General features: G+C 46.8%; 1 protein-coding gene across 1 annotated transcript in view; it reads right to left on the bottom strand.

Annotated features, from left to right (window-relative positions):
- Positions 1 to 1,931: 1,931 nt before the first annotated feature.
- Positions 1,932 to 14,857, bottom strand: part of SLC2A2 (solute carrier family 2 member 2) — a 28,632-nt gene continuing 15,706 nt past the window's right edge. The window contains exons 5-11 of the mRNA XM_056850321.1: positions 13,704 to 13,819; positions 10,913 to 11,075; positions 8,896 to 9,083; positions 6,684 to 6,788; positions 4,250 to 4,351; positions 3,104 to 3,307; positions 1,932 to 2,132 (exon numbers count right to left, since the gene is read on the bottom strand). Of these exons, the coding sequence (XP_056706299.1) occupies positions 1,932 to 2,132; positions 3,104 to 3,307; positions 4,250 to 4,351; positions 6,684 to 6,788; positions 8,896 to 9,083; positions 10,913 to 11,075; positions 13,704 to 13,819 (1,079 nt within the window). The remainder of the gene's footprint in view (positions 2,133 to 3,103; positions 3,308 to 4,249; positions 4,352 to 6,683; positions 6,789 to 8,895; positions 9,084 to 10,912; positions 11,076 to 13,703; positions 13,820 to 14,857) is intronic.

The raw sequence follows: 14,857 nt of genomic DNA, 5'->3' as shown, positions 1-14,857 counted from the left end.
CCCACCACGGAACTGAAGACACTGAGCCAATCCTGGCAGCTGCCACCCTCCAAGCACCACTCCCCAGCAGGAAATAGGGGGTTCGCCCACAGGCTCCTGGAACATGGCAGAGACCTCTGGGGTAGGGTTGCCAGGTCCCTCTCTGCCACTGGTGGGAGGTTTTTGGGGTGGAGCCTGAGGAAGGAGGGTTTGGGGAGAGGAGGGACTATAATGCCATAGAGTCCAATTGCCAAAGCGGCCATTTTCTCCAAGGGAACTGATCTCTATTGGCTGAAGGTCAGCTGTAATAGCCGGAGATCTCCAGCTAGTACATGGAGGTTGGCAACCCTAGTTGCCAGCCTCCAGGTGGTGGCTGGAGATCTCCCGCTATTACAACTGATCTCCAGGTGACAGAGATCAGTTCACCTGGAGAAAATGTCAGCTTTGGAAGGTGGACTCCATTGCATTATAGTCCCTCCTCTCCCCAAAACCCTCCCTCCTCAGGCTCTTCCCCAAAAATCTCCAGGTATTTCTTAACCCAGAGCTGGCAACCCTACTCTGGGGCAATATCCCATTTCTCAAGACGAGAATGGTCTTTGTAGGATGGATACTCCATCATGCCCTTGAGTGTAACCTCTGTTTGGGGCAGGAAAAACAGGACCTACAGTGGACAGGCCTACTGACAACCCAGAGGGCCATAAATGAAGGCCGCCGGCCATGCATATATTGACTCCACAGACCTGTTGGTCTACACATCTGATACATATTCTGCACCATCCTAAATCAGAGTTACAGCCTTCTAAGCCCATTGATGTCAGTGGATTTAGAAGGGCATAACGCTACTGAGTATTGCACCGTTTGTCTGTTAATGCACTATAATTAGTTCCACATATTACTACGTCACCATTCCCAAGGCGCATCCTCACCCAAAGGCATCTGATTTTCTAGGATGGCTATGGGTTCAGGGGTACAATTGTGCAAATACCACATTTATTAAGGGGAAAAAATGAAGGGGCCCTGTGCAGTTGTAGGAAGTGGGAGGCCCTCATGTAAGGGAACTGAACAGAACTGATTTCCAGGACATCAGTGGACAAAAGGGAAATGGGCTGAAAGGTGACCAGTGAATTTGGCACAGACAGGCATGGGGAAGTGAAACTTCTGCTCATAGGACAAGTTTTACCTTTCCTTTGCCAAGCCATGACAAAACAAAAACATTGTACGTCTCTGCTTCCATTTACATCCATACCAGATTGGGGCAACTGAACCAAAAGCATGCAAACAAAGCTGAGAGGGGGGCATTTCCTAATTTGCATAATGCAGTTGAATCACAGATAGGGTTGCCAGCCTCCAGGTGGTGGCTGGAGATCTCCGGCTATTACAACTGATCTCCAGGCAGAGATCAGGTCACCTGGAGAAAATGGCCACTTTGGAAGGTGGACTCTATGGCATTATACCCCATTGAAGTCCCTCCCGTCCCCAAACTCTGCCTTCCTCAGGCTCCACCCCCCCCCAAATCTCCAGGTATTTCCAAACCGGGAGCTGGCAACCCCAATCACAGAATGTAGGACTGTTATTCAGTGCAAAAACCTGAGAGTAAATGAGCATGCAGCGTTCTTGGGTGTTTCCTGCAGCGCGTTTCTATCTCTTGTTCTCCAGCAAATCCCACGTTAATTGTGCCCAGGACCCCGATTAGGGATCCCTGCTGTTCCCTCCTCCACCTTTTCAAAGTACAGTCTTGGCACTCTTGCGCTTCTCAACTTGACACAAAACAAGTTCCTAGGGAACGAGGAAATGTTACAGAACTTTGCAATAGCACCCGCCTGAGGTCGCAATATAAACTCAGCATACCAGTATCAATTTCCATTTTTTTTTACATTTTAAAAGAATGCTTTCCCCACAGCTTTGCCTAGATGTGTGAATAATACACAGGTTTTCCCAGGTCTGCCTGGTCTCTAGGCCTGTGGGTTGCCTTCCAAATGCTCCAGTTCAGTAGCGGCGTCGCCTTTCCCGGATGACTTCTTCCGGCGACGGAACTCTTCTGCAATTTCTTCAAATGACTTCCCTTTTGTTTCTGGCACTTTGAAGTATATGAAACAACTAAAGCCAGCGATCATAGCAGAAAAGATCAGAAACACATATGGTCCAGTGAACCTCTGTAATGGGCAAAGCAGAAAGAAAAACCCAGTTAATATAGTTTTCCCCGTTATCAACAACAGTGATCAGTTAGGAAAGGGTGGCATTTTGGAAATTACATCATATTTGTTTCTCTTCCAGATCTGGGAAACCATTCTATCACATTTCTTTTTTAAAAATCTCACTCTTCATCTAAAGAGTTCAGGGAAGCATGCATCGTTCGTTCCTCCATGGGCACCATGTTTGGGGACCCCCGATGTATACCATCACAGTAAAAAATTGTTATGTAATGAAGTGAACAATTCATTCTGAGAATCTTGGCTTACACTTTTTGTTGTTATTTTGTCTTAAGTGAAAGCAAGTTGGGTTTGGACAAAATTCATTTGGTTCAGAACAGCTGAGAAGCAAAGAATGTAACTCCGTGCAGAGCTCATACCAGCTGAACTCAATTCCCAAAAAGAACATTGTCAATTTGTACAGAATCTTGCTGGGTCAGATATGGGCTTGTCAACCCCCAGATGTCACGTGGATATCTCCTGCAATTACACCTGGTCTCCAGACTACAAAGATCAGTTTCCCTGGCTGCTTTGGAGGATGGAGTCTATGGCATTATGTGTGTGTCAAGGGCTGTCACGTCACTTCCGACTCGTCGTGACCCTATGAATCAATGTCCTCCAAAACATCCTATCTTTGACAGCCTTGCTCAGGTCTTGCAAACTAGGGCTGTGGCTTCCGTTATAGAGTCAATCCACCTCTTGTTGGGTCTTCCTCTTTTCCTGCTGCCTTCAGCTTTTCCTAGCATGATTGTCTTTTCCTAATGATATTATACCTCCACTGAATTCATTGCTATGATTTATCAAATGTGGGGATATATCTTCTATCTGCCATTTTTGATTTCCAGCCTGCTCTATTCCTGACCTTAAAATTTAAACGGATGGTCCTTAAAATTTCATCCCTGGCACAGAAAAATAAATGGGCACAGTTTTCTTACAGCTGTATACTGGAAGCACATCCCGACCATGAAGTTGGAGAACCAATTGGCAAAGCCAGCCATTGCGACGGCAGATGGTCGAGGGCCTTGACTGAACAGCTCAGCGACAATAAACCAGGGGATTGGTCCAGGCCCAAGTTCAAAGACACTGACAAAGACGAAGATGGCCAGCATGCTGATGTAGCTCATCCAAGCATATTTCGCCTAAAAAGTGAAGGCAAGATCTGTATTAGCAACATTCGAAGTCCCATTGCTAGGGTGCCTGTCTTCAGTGACTTTATTTGGTGTGGAGCAGTTGGTTATGTTCTCCCCTTCCCCTTGTAAAACTGCCTCCTGAACTCTGGGGAGCAAGGACCTAGTGCTGTGGAAAAATGGACTGAGAGCATGTTAGGGTATTGGGTTAGGATGCGGGAGAGCCAGGTTCGAATCCTCACTCTGCTATAGATGTTTGCTGGGTGACCTTGGGCCAGTCTCTCTCTCAGCCTAACTTACCTTAAAAGGTAGTTGCAGATAAAAAGGTGAGCTTGGTGGTGCAGAGACCATAACAACATGAATATAAGAAGAACCCTGCTGAATCAGACCAGTGGTCCATCTAGTCCAGCATCCTGCCTCACACGGTGGCCATCCAGTTCCTCTGGAGGGCCAACAACAGGAACAGAGGCCTAGGCCTTCCCCTGATGTTACCTCCTGGCACTGAGATTCAGAGGTTTTCTGCCTCTGTGCATGGAGGTTGTCATTAGTCACCATGGCTAGTAGCCACTGATAGAACTACCTTCCATGAATCGAATCCCCTTTTAAAGCTGTCTGTGCTTTCAATCTTGACCTCCGGTTCAGAATCTGGCATTGGCTCAGGTTTTTTGCTGTGTTCTCCCCCTAGGTATCAGTATAAACTGAGGCTCAAATCCTCAAATGCTGAGACAGCAAACTAGGAGAATAGCTACACCTAGTGGCAGAATGAAGTATTACCCTTCATAGAACAATGAGAAGTACACAACCATTACACAAAACCCTGCAGTTCACATTGAACGAAAGAACACCCTTTGAGAAGTGAGATGAGTGTTTATGCAGCTGGTGTGATCTCCTAAGAGGTGTTGAGTGTCATGATATTCAAATTGCATATATAATTCCTGAAAAGATGCATCTTACCTGAAGCAGGAGTCCAACTGTCATTAATATTGTACACACGAACATGCCAAACATCCCGCTAAGGAACAAGATACGCCTCCCTGCTTTCTCTACCAGCAAGACCTAGAAAGGCAACAGTTTGGTCAGGCTTTATATCCATATTGCCACATTCAATAGACATCCTGACAATGGCATCTTTCCGACTCGGCTGTGTAAAGCATGCATCAGACCTTCTTGCTATTTATGTCTACAATGAAACCAGACTGGCACCCTATGAGTCTGAGGTGGGAAAAGAGTTTTCTGTTATCAACCCACAGATGCAAAGCTGGTATAGCATTTTAGAGAAAGCATGTGTGCCATGCTCAGGAGAGACTGGCTGAAATGTCCTCTTGGCCCTGAACTCACTAGCAGTGTTGTCCTAAGCACAGTCACACACACACGAATCTGCCTTACACTGAACGAGACACTTGGTCCATCAGTCAGTATTGTCTACTCAGACCGGCAGCGGCTGTCCAGGGTCTCAGGCAGAGAGGTCTTTCACATCACCTACCTGCGTAGTCCCTTTAACTGGAGATGCCAGGGATTGAACCTGGGACCTTCTGCATGCCAAGCAGATGCTTTACCACTGAGCCACAGCCCCTCCCCAGTCACAACCTTCTAAGCCCATTGACTTCAATGAAACTTAGAAGGATATAACTTTGTGGAGGATGGCACCGTAGGCAGCCTTAGAAGGGCCACTGCACAATCAGTCTCAGCTTCCATCTCCAACGCAAGGGAAATAATTCTAGAAATTGGCCTTGGTAGATGTTTCCAGACAGAAATTCAGCAGACATAGAGTACTTGCTACTTACCTGCCTAATGGATTTCTGCCCAATATCAAGCTAAGAGGCCAAATTGTAGGTGAATGGACCCTAATTTGTATGCAAGCATAATATATGAGACTGTACAACGTGTTTACTGCAGGGCGTAGTGGTTAAGAGCAGTGGACTCTACTCTGGAGAATTGGGTTTGATTCCCCACTCCTCCACATGAAGCCTGCTGGGTGACCTTGGGCCAGTCACAGTTATCTCCGAACTCTCAGCCCCACCTATCTCACAAGGTGCTGTTGTAGGGAGGGGACGGCAAGGCAATTGTAAGCCACTTAAATTGTAAGACTCCTTAAAGATAAAGAAAAGTGGGGTATAAAAACCCACTCTTCCTCTTCCTACATGGTGCAAGACTTAATTTTAGACTTAAATTAAGCCTACATGGCTTAATTTATCATTCCTGTGCTTTTCAGAGCACAGCCTTCACTCTTCCACTAATAATAATAATAATACAATAATAATTGTGTGCCATTAATTTACGAATGACCACAGGGTCACAACATCATGACCACAGGGTTTTCAAGGCAAGAGATGAGCAGAGGTGGTTTGCCATTGCCTTCCTCTGCATAGCAACCTTGGACTTCCTTGGTGGTCTCCCATCCAGCTTAGCTTCCAAGCTCTCAGGAACACAGGCTAAGTTGGGCTACTGGGCTACTTGTTCCCTTAAATAGCAGGGTTTTTATTTCTAGAATTTCTGGTCATCCTTTCGGCAACTTCAGAGCAGGGAGCAGCGCTGGGCAAAGCGAACCCATAAGCTGGTGGCCGTAGACTACATTGTATTGTAGAGGCAGCTCCAAGAGCCCCAGAGGTTTCTCAGGGCATTTGCAGGTGACGGCATGGTAGAGCGGCAGGAGCTGATTCACACCTCTCCGTTTTGGGTGTCTGCCGCCCCTGCCTCAGCAGCTTTCCTGACCCTTGGAGGTAAGGTTGCCAGGTCCTACCTGGTCTCTGGTGGGACTCTCATCCATGCGGCCATGAGAAGCAGTTTCTCCTGTATGCACATGCATGGCACAATTCTGTCATTTCTAGATGTATTCTGGAAGTGCCTCATGTGTGCGGGACACTCTAGCAGTTTTCCTCCGAAAACTCTATGGAAACCATAGCATTTGGGGGGAGATTGCTAGACAATTGCTGGCACTTCCAGGGTAACCTGGACGTGCCGGTGGTATGGCGCACACATGTGCTACATGCAGATTGCCGCCGCCCCCATCCCAGCCTGCCTACTTCCGCCCAGCAGAGGGTGGTGTCAGCCCAGGGAGTTGGCGGGCAATTGCCCGCCCTCACCTGGCAATTAGGAACCCTACGTGAAGGCCAACCTGGCAGAAGCTGCTTCGGCTTTTGGCTGCTCACCTGCAGAGGTCACTCTTTTTGAAAGGGCAGAGAGAGGAGGAGGCAGCAGCCGATCCTAGAAAGTGTGTCAGATGTCTTAAGTGAGCTATGCCTGGTGTCTGCTCCCTGGCCCTAGCTAGCCCTTTGTACAGCCTTCCAAGAAGAACACGGCAAGAAGGAAAAACAACAAGAGCCAAAATTAAGCAAAAAACAGTACTGAGTTGACTGCATCGACAAAAGTATATAAAGGTTCTACTTACGGCGACAACGGTGAACAAAGTGTTTATAGCGCCCACACCGATGGTTGCGTAAACAGGTTCGCTGATCCCAGCTTCAGTAAAAATGTCCGTAGAGTAGTAGAAAATCTAAGAAAGTAGACAAGAATGGACTATGAAAAAGCTTCAGTAGCTACTGAAAGGGACACTGACATTGGCTTGGCTGAAGTTCTCCTCCCCAAAAAAAGTTCCTAGGAACTTTAAATAAAATCCTGGGAACTTTAAATATCCCGCTGCATTCCAGGCAGGCTCAGCTTCTTCCTTCATTTTCTTCCCTTCGAAGTACCAATATGTCCTTCTTTCTATCAGTTTGATACTCCCTCCCTCCCTCCCGACACACATACACACACTTTCCTGAGCCCAACTGCACAAGTTATCATTTGCACTTAACTAATATTCGTTTAACTATTATGGCATCCCCTACCCAAGAGAAGACACAGGAAAATATAACTTGTCGTTAGGCTCTCACGAAACTCTATTTCCCAGGGTTCTTTGAAGAAAGTGAATCTGTCTGAATTGTCGTTTAAGTATGCTGAACAATATTGTAATTCTGTCTAATGCAAAACAGACAACCCTGAAGTGATACACAAGGAGAAAAAGAACTAAGGAATATCTTCTGTTCTAATAGTCAAGAGTGGCCTAATCTGCGGATATCTAAATCTGCAGATGAGGGCCACGCTGACAATAAATGAATGTTTCTGCAAACTTGGGAGAACCCCAAGGTTTGCAGAAAAATCTTTAAATCTTCTAAAAATATATATTTTGGGGGGGGGGGTTAACCGCACCCCAAAACAAAAATGTTGTCTACGTAACTACAGAAAGCACTCCTATCTCTTCCTCCTCCTCTGTCAGTAGGCTTGGTGGGGAGGGGATGCCTTGCTGGGCTTGGTGGCAGCGGTGGCATGGGGGGATTACCCTCTGCTCACACTACACAAGCACATATTGGCACAAATGGACAGAGCACCAAATTTCTAGCACTGGTGGCACAAATTAGCCTTCCGCCATATTTCCAAGACTGTAGAACATCCATGGTATTTTGAATATCTACTAAGACCAATGGCAACAGGGAAGAGCAGGTATGGCTCAGTGGCAGAGCAATCTACTTTGCATGCAGAGGTTTCCAGGTTCAATCCCCGGCATCTCCAGGTAAGGGATATCATAGAATCATAGAGTTGGAAGGGACCACCAGGGTCATCTAGTCCAACCCCCTGCACAATGCAGGAAATTAACAACTACCTCCCCCCCACATCCCCAGTGACCCCAACCCTCTCCCGCCATGCAGGATCCCACAATCAAATCACTCCCGACAGATGGCCATCTAGCCTCTGCTTAAAGACCTCCAAATATGGGGACTCCACCACCCTCCGAGGCAGCACATTCCACCGTCAAACAGCCCTCACCGTCAGAAAGTTCTTCCTAATGTTTAGGTGGAATCGCTTTTTTATTAGTTTAAATCCATTACTCTGTGTCCTAGTCTCTGGAGCAACAGAGAACACGCTAGTTCCCTCATCAACATGACATCCCTTCAAATATTTAAACATGGCTATCATGTCTCCCCTCAACCTTCTCTTCTCCAAACTAAACAAACCCAACTCCCTAAGTCTCTCCTTATAGGGCATGGATTCAAGACCTCTGACCATTCTGTGAGCGCAGGCTTCTAAATGAACAACTCTCAGTCCCACCCCTCAATGCCAACAGCATCATGAAAGACCTTTCTCCACCTGGATATCAGCTAACCAGTCAGAGGAGACACTACTAAGCCATATGGACTGACTTGGTATAAGGAAGCTTTGTATGTTCAAAACTTTGCCTTGGCTTCATTCAGAAGAAGAATTGGGTTTTTATATGCCAACTTTCTCTACCATTTAAAGGAGAAAAAACCTGACTTACAATCACCTTCCTCTACCCACAACAGATGCCTGAGAGGTAGGTGGGGCTTAGAGATTTCTAAGAGCTGTGACTATCCCAAGGTCTCCCAGCTGGCTTCATGTGGAGTGGGGAAACAAATCCAGTTCTCCAGATTAGCCTCGGCCACTCATGTGGAGGAGTGGGGAATCAAACCCGGTCCTCCAGATTAGTCCACTGCTCCAAATCACCACTCTTCACCACTATACCAACTTGGACTGGGCTCAGAGCGCTGCTTGATTATCTGCTTTTTAAAACTTTAGTCACTTGGAAGCTTCCCTAGGCAACTCACGGCATTGATTCCTGAAAACTGCTGAGCGAGGTGCACCATTATAGCCACCATGAACGGCTGCCTGTAGGTGGTGGAAGTAACAAGCTGCCAGATGGAAACGGGCTTCTCCTTGGAGGCTTCCTCTTTCTCTCTCTCCATTTCCTCCAGGTCTTTGGTGGGATCATAGTTTCCTCTCAGCCACAGCAAGCCTGGAACGGGGGTGGGGTAGGGGAAATAACGAGATTTTTTTTTGTCTCGCACCCACGACCACAAACATTTATGCCAAGTTCAATGTGTTCGGCCAAGGGTAGGCGATCCCTGGCACCTGTGCCGATTAGCAGCACACCCTGACCATTTTGCCCATTTTGTGTATGGATGGTTTCTATACTGGGCAGACGGGTTGCCAGCTCCGGGTTGGGAAATACCTGGATATTTTTGGGGTGGAGCCTGAGGAGGGCGGGGTTTGGAGAAGGGAGGGACTTCAGTGCCATAGAGTCCAGTTGTTCAAGCGGCCATTTTCTCCAGGGGAACTGATCTCTATCACCTGGAGATCAGCTGTAATAGCGGGAGATCTCCAGCCACCAACTGGAGGTTGGCAACCCTACTGGGCAGGGAATTTCATTATGTGAAGGAACATCCAAAGCTGGAAACCACCATCTGCAGTGGGGCGGTCCATTCTACCATCCCATTCTCCTCCACGTCTAGGCCAGACCTAACTAGGGTTGCCAACCTCCAGGTACTAGCTGGAGATCTCCTGCTATTACAACTGATCTCCAGCTGTTAGAAATCAGTTCCCCTGGAGAAAATGGCTGCTTTGGCATCTGGCCTCTATGGCATTGAAGTCCCTCCTCTCCCCAAACCCCACCCTCCTCAGGCTCCACCCCAAAAACCTCCCGCCGATGGTGAAGAGGGACCTGGCAACCCTAGGCCTAACATGGCTACCTCCTTGAGAAACAATTTCACCTAATGTGAACTTATTTATACAAATATACGATCAATTCTTAGGCTAGGGAGGACCGCACAGCTCTCACATCCAACTGTGAGGCCCAAGGGAAGAACCACAGTATCCCAGTTGCTTAGGGTTGCCAACCTCCAGGTATTAACTGAAGATCTCCTGCCATTACAACTGATCTCCAGCCGATAGATATCCCAGTTGCTTAGGTTTGCCAACCTCCAGGTACTAGCTGGAGATCTCCTGCTATTACAACTGATCTCCAGCCAACAGAGATCAGTTCCTCTGGAGAAAACGGTCGCTTTGGCAATTGGACTCTATGGCATTGAAGTCCCTCCCTTCCTCAGGCTCCACCCCAAAAACCTCCCGCCGGTGGCAAAAAGAGACCTGGCAACCATACAGTTGCTCCCCCCCTCCATAAACAAAAGCAGAGCCACTCGAGGTGAGGTTACAAGCACACTTCTATGATACTTTGGTTATTCTCAGAAGAGGGTGTATGCCCAGTTGAGTTCCTTCTTTTCAAAAACCTTCTTTTGAAACTGTTGGTTTTTGCTGGTTTTATTTGGTCTGCACAGATTGTTGTAATATTTAGGGTTGTCAGCTCCAGGACTTTGGGGGTGGATCCTGAGGAAGGCGGGGTTTGGGGAAGGGAGGGACTTTACGGGAGTATAATACCATAGAGTCCGCCTCCCAAAGCAGCCATTTTCTCCAACTGAACTGGTCTCTGTCGTCTGGAGATCAGCTGTAACAGGGGAAGATCTCCAGCCACAACCTGGAGGTTGGCAACCCTAGTAATATTGGATATTGTCATTTCTGTATTTATGCTATGAGGTGGCTTTACATTGAGGAAAGGCAGTCTGCTAGGATGTAAATAGATCACGCACCGCCATGTCCCCACTGCCTCTGTTCCCCCAGAAACAATGGCCTTGACAGGTGGTTCCCTTCCAAGTTGGGGAGGGAGATAATCCATCTGTGACGTGTTAGCTCCCTCTCCCCAAAACTGACTTCAGATTTGGGCCCTTTTGACAGCTTGAAGGTTGGAGGAATGACAGATGCGATAACAAATATTGATCGAAATGGTCTTACTTTTTTTGGCTTCCTCCAGCTGCCCTAGTTTAATGTACAGGTACCTCGGACTCTCTGGGCAAAGGAACAGCAAGAAAAGCTGAAGGCCGGCAGCACAGCCAGACAAGCAAAGAAGAAATGGCCACCAAGTGTCATTCCCCAGCAGGAAGTTCAGGCCGAGGATCTGAGGGAAATGTTATTAAATTATTCCACTGTTTTCATTTGTCAGGCAAGCGCCATTTGGCATTAACAATGAACAAATCACGTGCTCATAAACCCCTTTGACAAATGTTCATTTTATTTATTTGTTTATTTTCAGACTTATAACCCGCCCTCCACAGCAAGCTGGCCCAGGGCGGGTAACATCATTTAAAAGCGTAAAAACATTCAATACATATAACCATATAATCATTAATAAAACCAAACAATAAGACTCTAAAGCCCCCAACGTGATGGTGCACTGATTCCCAACTATAGTGTAAGCGCCATACAGGTGGCACAGGCAACTATTTCATACACACATACATACATACATACATACATACATACATACATAAGACTACTTCAAATACATACGACTACTTCAAATACCATGGACTGCCAAAAAAACCAAATCAGTGGGTTATCGATCAAATCAGTTCAAGGCAGAACGGACCCTGGAGCCTAAAATGACTACACTGAGGCTATCGTATTTTGGTCACATTATGAGAAGGCAAGAGTCACTAGGAAAGACAGTCATGCTAGGAAAAGTTGAGGGCAGCAGGAAAAGAGGAAGACCCAACAAGAGATGGACTGATTCAATAAAGGAAGCCATGGTCCTCAGTTTGCAAGATCTGAGCAAGGATGTTAAACATAGAACATTTTGGAGGACTTTGATTCATAGTGTCGCCATGAGTCGGAAGCGACTTGACGACACTTAACACACAAACACTTCAAATAAATAAATAATAATCTAAAATGAATCCCCTTTTCTCCCAAGCCCCCTTCCATTTTCAAAGGATTTGAGCTTGCTTGCATGATTTGGGGAGGGCCCTCAACTTAGTGGGTGACCATCTGCTTTGAATGCAGATCAGGCCCTGGCATCTCCAGTTAAACAGCCTCAGGTAGTAGATAGAGTTGCCAACCTCTTGGTGGTGGCTGGAGATCTCCTGCTTTTACAACTGATCTCCAGACGATAGAGATCAGTTCACCTGGAGAAAACAGCCGCTTCGGCAATTGGACTCTATGACATTGAAGTCCTTCCCCTCCACAAACCCCACCCTCCTCAGGCTCCACCCCAAAATCTCCAGGTATTTCCCAACCGGGACCTGGCAACCCTAGTAGTAGATGATGTGAAAGTTCTGAGACCCTGGAGAGTTGCTGCCAGTCGGAGCAGACAATACTGGTTTTGATAGCCCCTAGCGTTGCCCACTCTGGCTTTGAAAATTTCTAAAGATTTGGCAGTGGAGTCTGTAGAGTGGAGAATTTGAAGTGATTGCACCTATAATTTAAGATGTAGCGAAGAGCCTGCCCTTTAAAACGGCCATTTTACCCTGAGGAACTGATCTCTAGTCTGGAGATCAATCATAATTCCAGGAGAATTTCAGGCCCTGCCTGCAGGTTGGCACCCTGTAGCCTAATGTTCTGACTCAGGATAAGGCAATTACAGGTGTTCTTGTTAAAAGAAAGGGCTGGGGCTCAATAGCAGAGCACCTGCTTGGCGTGCAGAAGGTTTTATGTCCAGTCCTTAGTATGTGCCATTAAAGGGAGCTAATAATATTGATGTGAGACCAGAGGTGTGAGGAGGCCTCAAACTCAGGCAGTAAGGCTTAGCTGTAGACTTGCAGGAATGTGCTAGAACTGCTGAGATATTCTGTTAAATCCCCTACTGGGTTGCCTTAAATCTGGCACAAAATTCAGAATTCTGTAGCATCTTCCCTGGCCATGGCTACAAGAGTTTCTGCTAATTATTAGGGTTGCCAGGTCCATCCTGGCTACTGCTGGGAGTAGGTTTGCCAACCTCCAGGTGGTGGCTGGAGATCTCCTGCTATTACAACTGATCTCCAGCCGATAGAGATCAGTTCCCCTGGAGAAAATGGCTGCTTTTGGACTCTATTGGACTCTATGGCATTGAAGTCCCTCCCCTCCCCAAACCCTCCTCAGGCTCTGCCCCAAAAACCTCCCATTGGTGGTGAAGAGAGACCTGGCAACCCTATCAGAAACTGAGGAATCACTCCAAACAGCAGTTGGGTTTTAATGAGGAGCTTATGGATACACCATAAATCACTTGATTCGTGGATATTGAGTGTGTGTGTGTGTTAAATGCCGTCAAGTCGCTTCCGACTCATGGCGACCCTATGAATCAAAGTCCTCCAAAATGTCCTATCTTTGACAGACTTGCTCAGATCTTGCAAACTGAGGGCTGTGGCTCCCTTTATAGTCAATCCATCTCTTGTTGGGTCTTTCTCTTTTCCTGCTGCCCTCAACTTTTCCTAGTGTGGCTGTCTTTTCCAGTGACTCTTGCCTTCTCATAATGTGACCAAAATACGGTAGCCTCAGTTTAGTCATTTTAGCTTCTAGGGTCAGTTCAGGCTTGATTTGATCAATAACCCACTAATTTGTTTTTTTGGCAGTCCACGGTATCTGTAACACTCTCCTCCAACACCACATTTCAAAAGAATCTACTTTCTTCCTATCAGCTTTCTTCAATGTCCAGCTTTCACACCCATACATAGTAACAGGGAATACAAGGACATGGATTAACTTAATATCATGGATATTACAACATGTGTAAATTTCACTATCAATCGTTCCTCCATGGGTTCTTACATACCTGGCTGATAAGAATGCCTATAACTATGGCAAGCTGGTGAAGCGTCCCCATTGCTCCTCGAAGGGGAGTAGGTGATATCTCCCCAACATACAGTGGAACAATCCCTGATGTGATCCCTGGGAAGGGAAAAAGCAAGCAAAGAAATCACTTTTATAATCATATCACTAATGGGAAGAGGCAATTACCGTTACAGTCTTTGAAACCGGCATGCAATGGTTTTATAAACAGAAAAATATTTTAAATAATTGTTTTCAGTTGAGTTATTTTTGTGACAGATGTCTCACTTCATTCAATGTGGCTTATTCCCAGGCAATTTGTGTCTCATCTGTATTTAATTTATAGTGCACTTGAGTATTCTGGCTAGGTCCTTTGGCCCTGCGGTCAACCCCACTGACTGCTCCAATGCTTCGGTTTGATCATGCAGGCCTTTCCCGACTGTCAGAGGTCGCCTCGCTCTCCCCATGCGTTTTGCCCACGTTTTCTGGATTCTCGCTTAGACAGCATCCAGAAAACACGGGCAAAACACGCAAAAATGCACAGGGAGAACGAGGCGACCTCTGGCGGTCGGGAAAGGGATGCATAATCGAAACGGAGCACTGGAGCAGTTGGCGGGGTAACCGTGAGGGAAACAGCCCTGCATAAATGGCCTTTCTCTGATAATACTTTAGAGCTATGAAGCCCCCACTGGGGGCATGAGATTGCCCCCGCTCCAAGTGGCGGCAGGAGAGAAAAATACCAAAAAATGGCAGTTGGGCCAATGGCATGAAGTCAGTTCTGTGGGAAACCTGGAAGTTATGTCAGTCCTCTCTAGGAATTACCAGACACTCTATAGTAAAACTATACATTTTCCTAGAGAAGACTGATGTCACTTCCAGGTTCTCTCAGTTTCCATACAGAGCTTTCCCTATACAGTTTCCAGCCATTCTTAATCAGGCGTGAAGTCACTTCTGAGTTTCCCCCAGAAGTGATGTCTGCCAGGCAACCCCCACACTTATAGTGGCCCTTCGGCATGACCATGGAAGCAGACCTGTTCCTTAGCACAAGCACTCCAATGGCTACTTAGTAGGCTGTTTTCCTACTAGAGGAGAGAAGTTCATGGAATGGGGCTTCCCCCACACATGCTTCCCCTATCACTGCAGCCTACTGACCTCTCC

This window comes from Euleptes europaea, chromosome 5 (assembly GCF_029931775.1).
Source record: "Euleptes europaea isolate rEulEur1 chromosome 5, rEulEur1.hap1, whole genome shotgun sequence".
NCBI classification, from domain to species: domain Eukaryota; kingdom Metazoa; phylum Chordata; class Lepidosauria; order Squamata; family Sphaerodactylidae; genus Euleptes; species Euleptes europaea.
The sequence above is the reverse complement of the archived record's forward strand: the minus strand, read 5'-3'. Positions and strand labels throughout refer to the sequence as shown.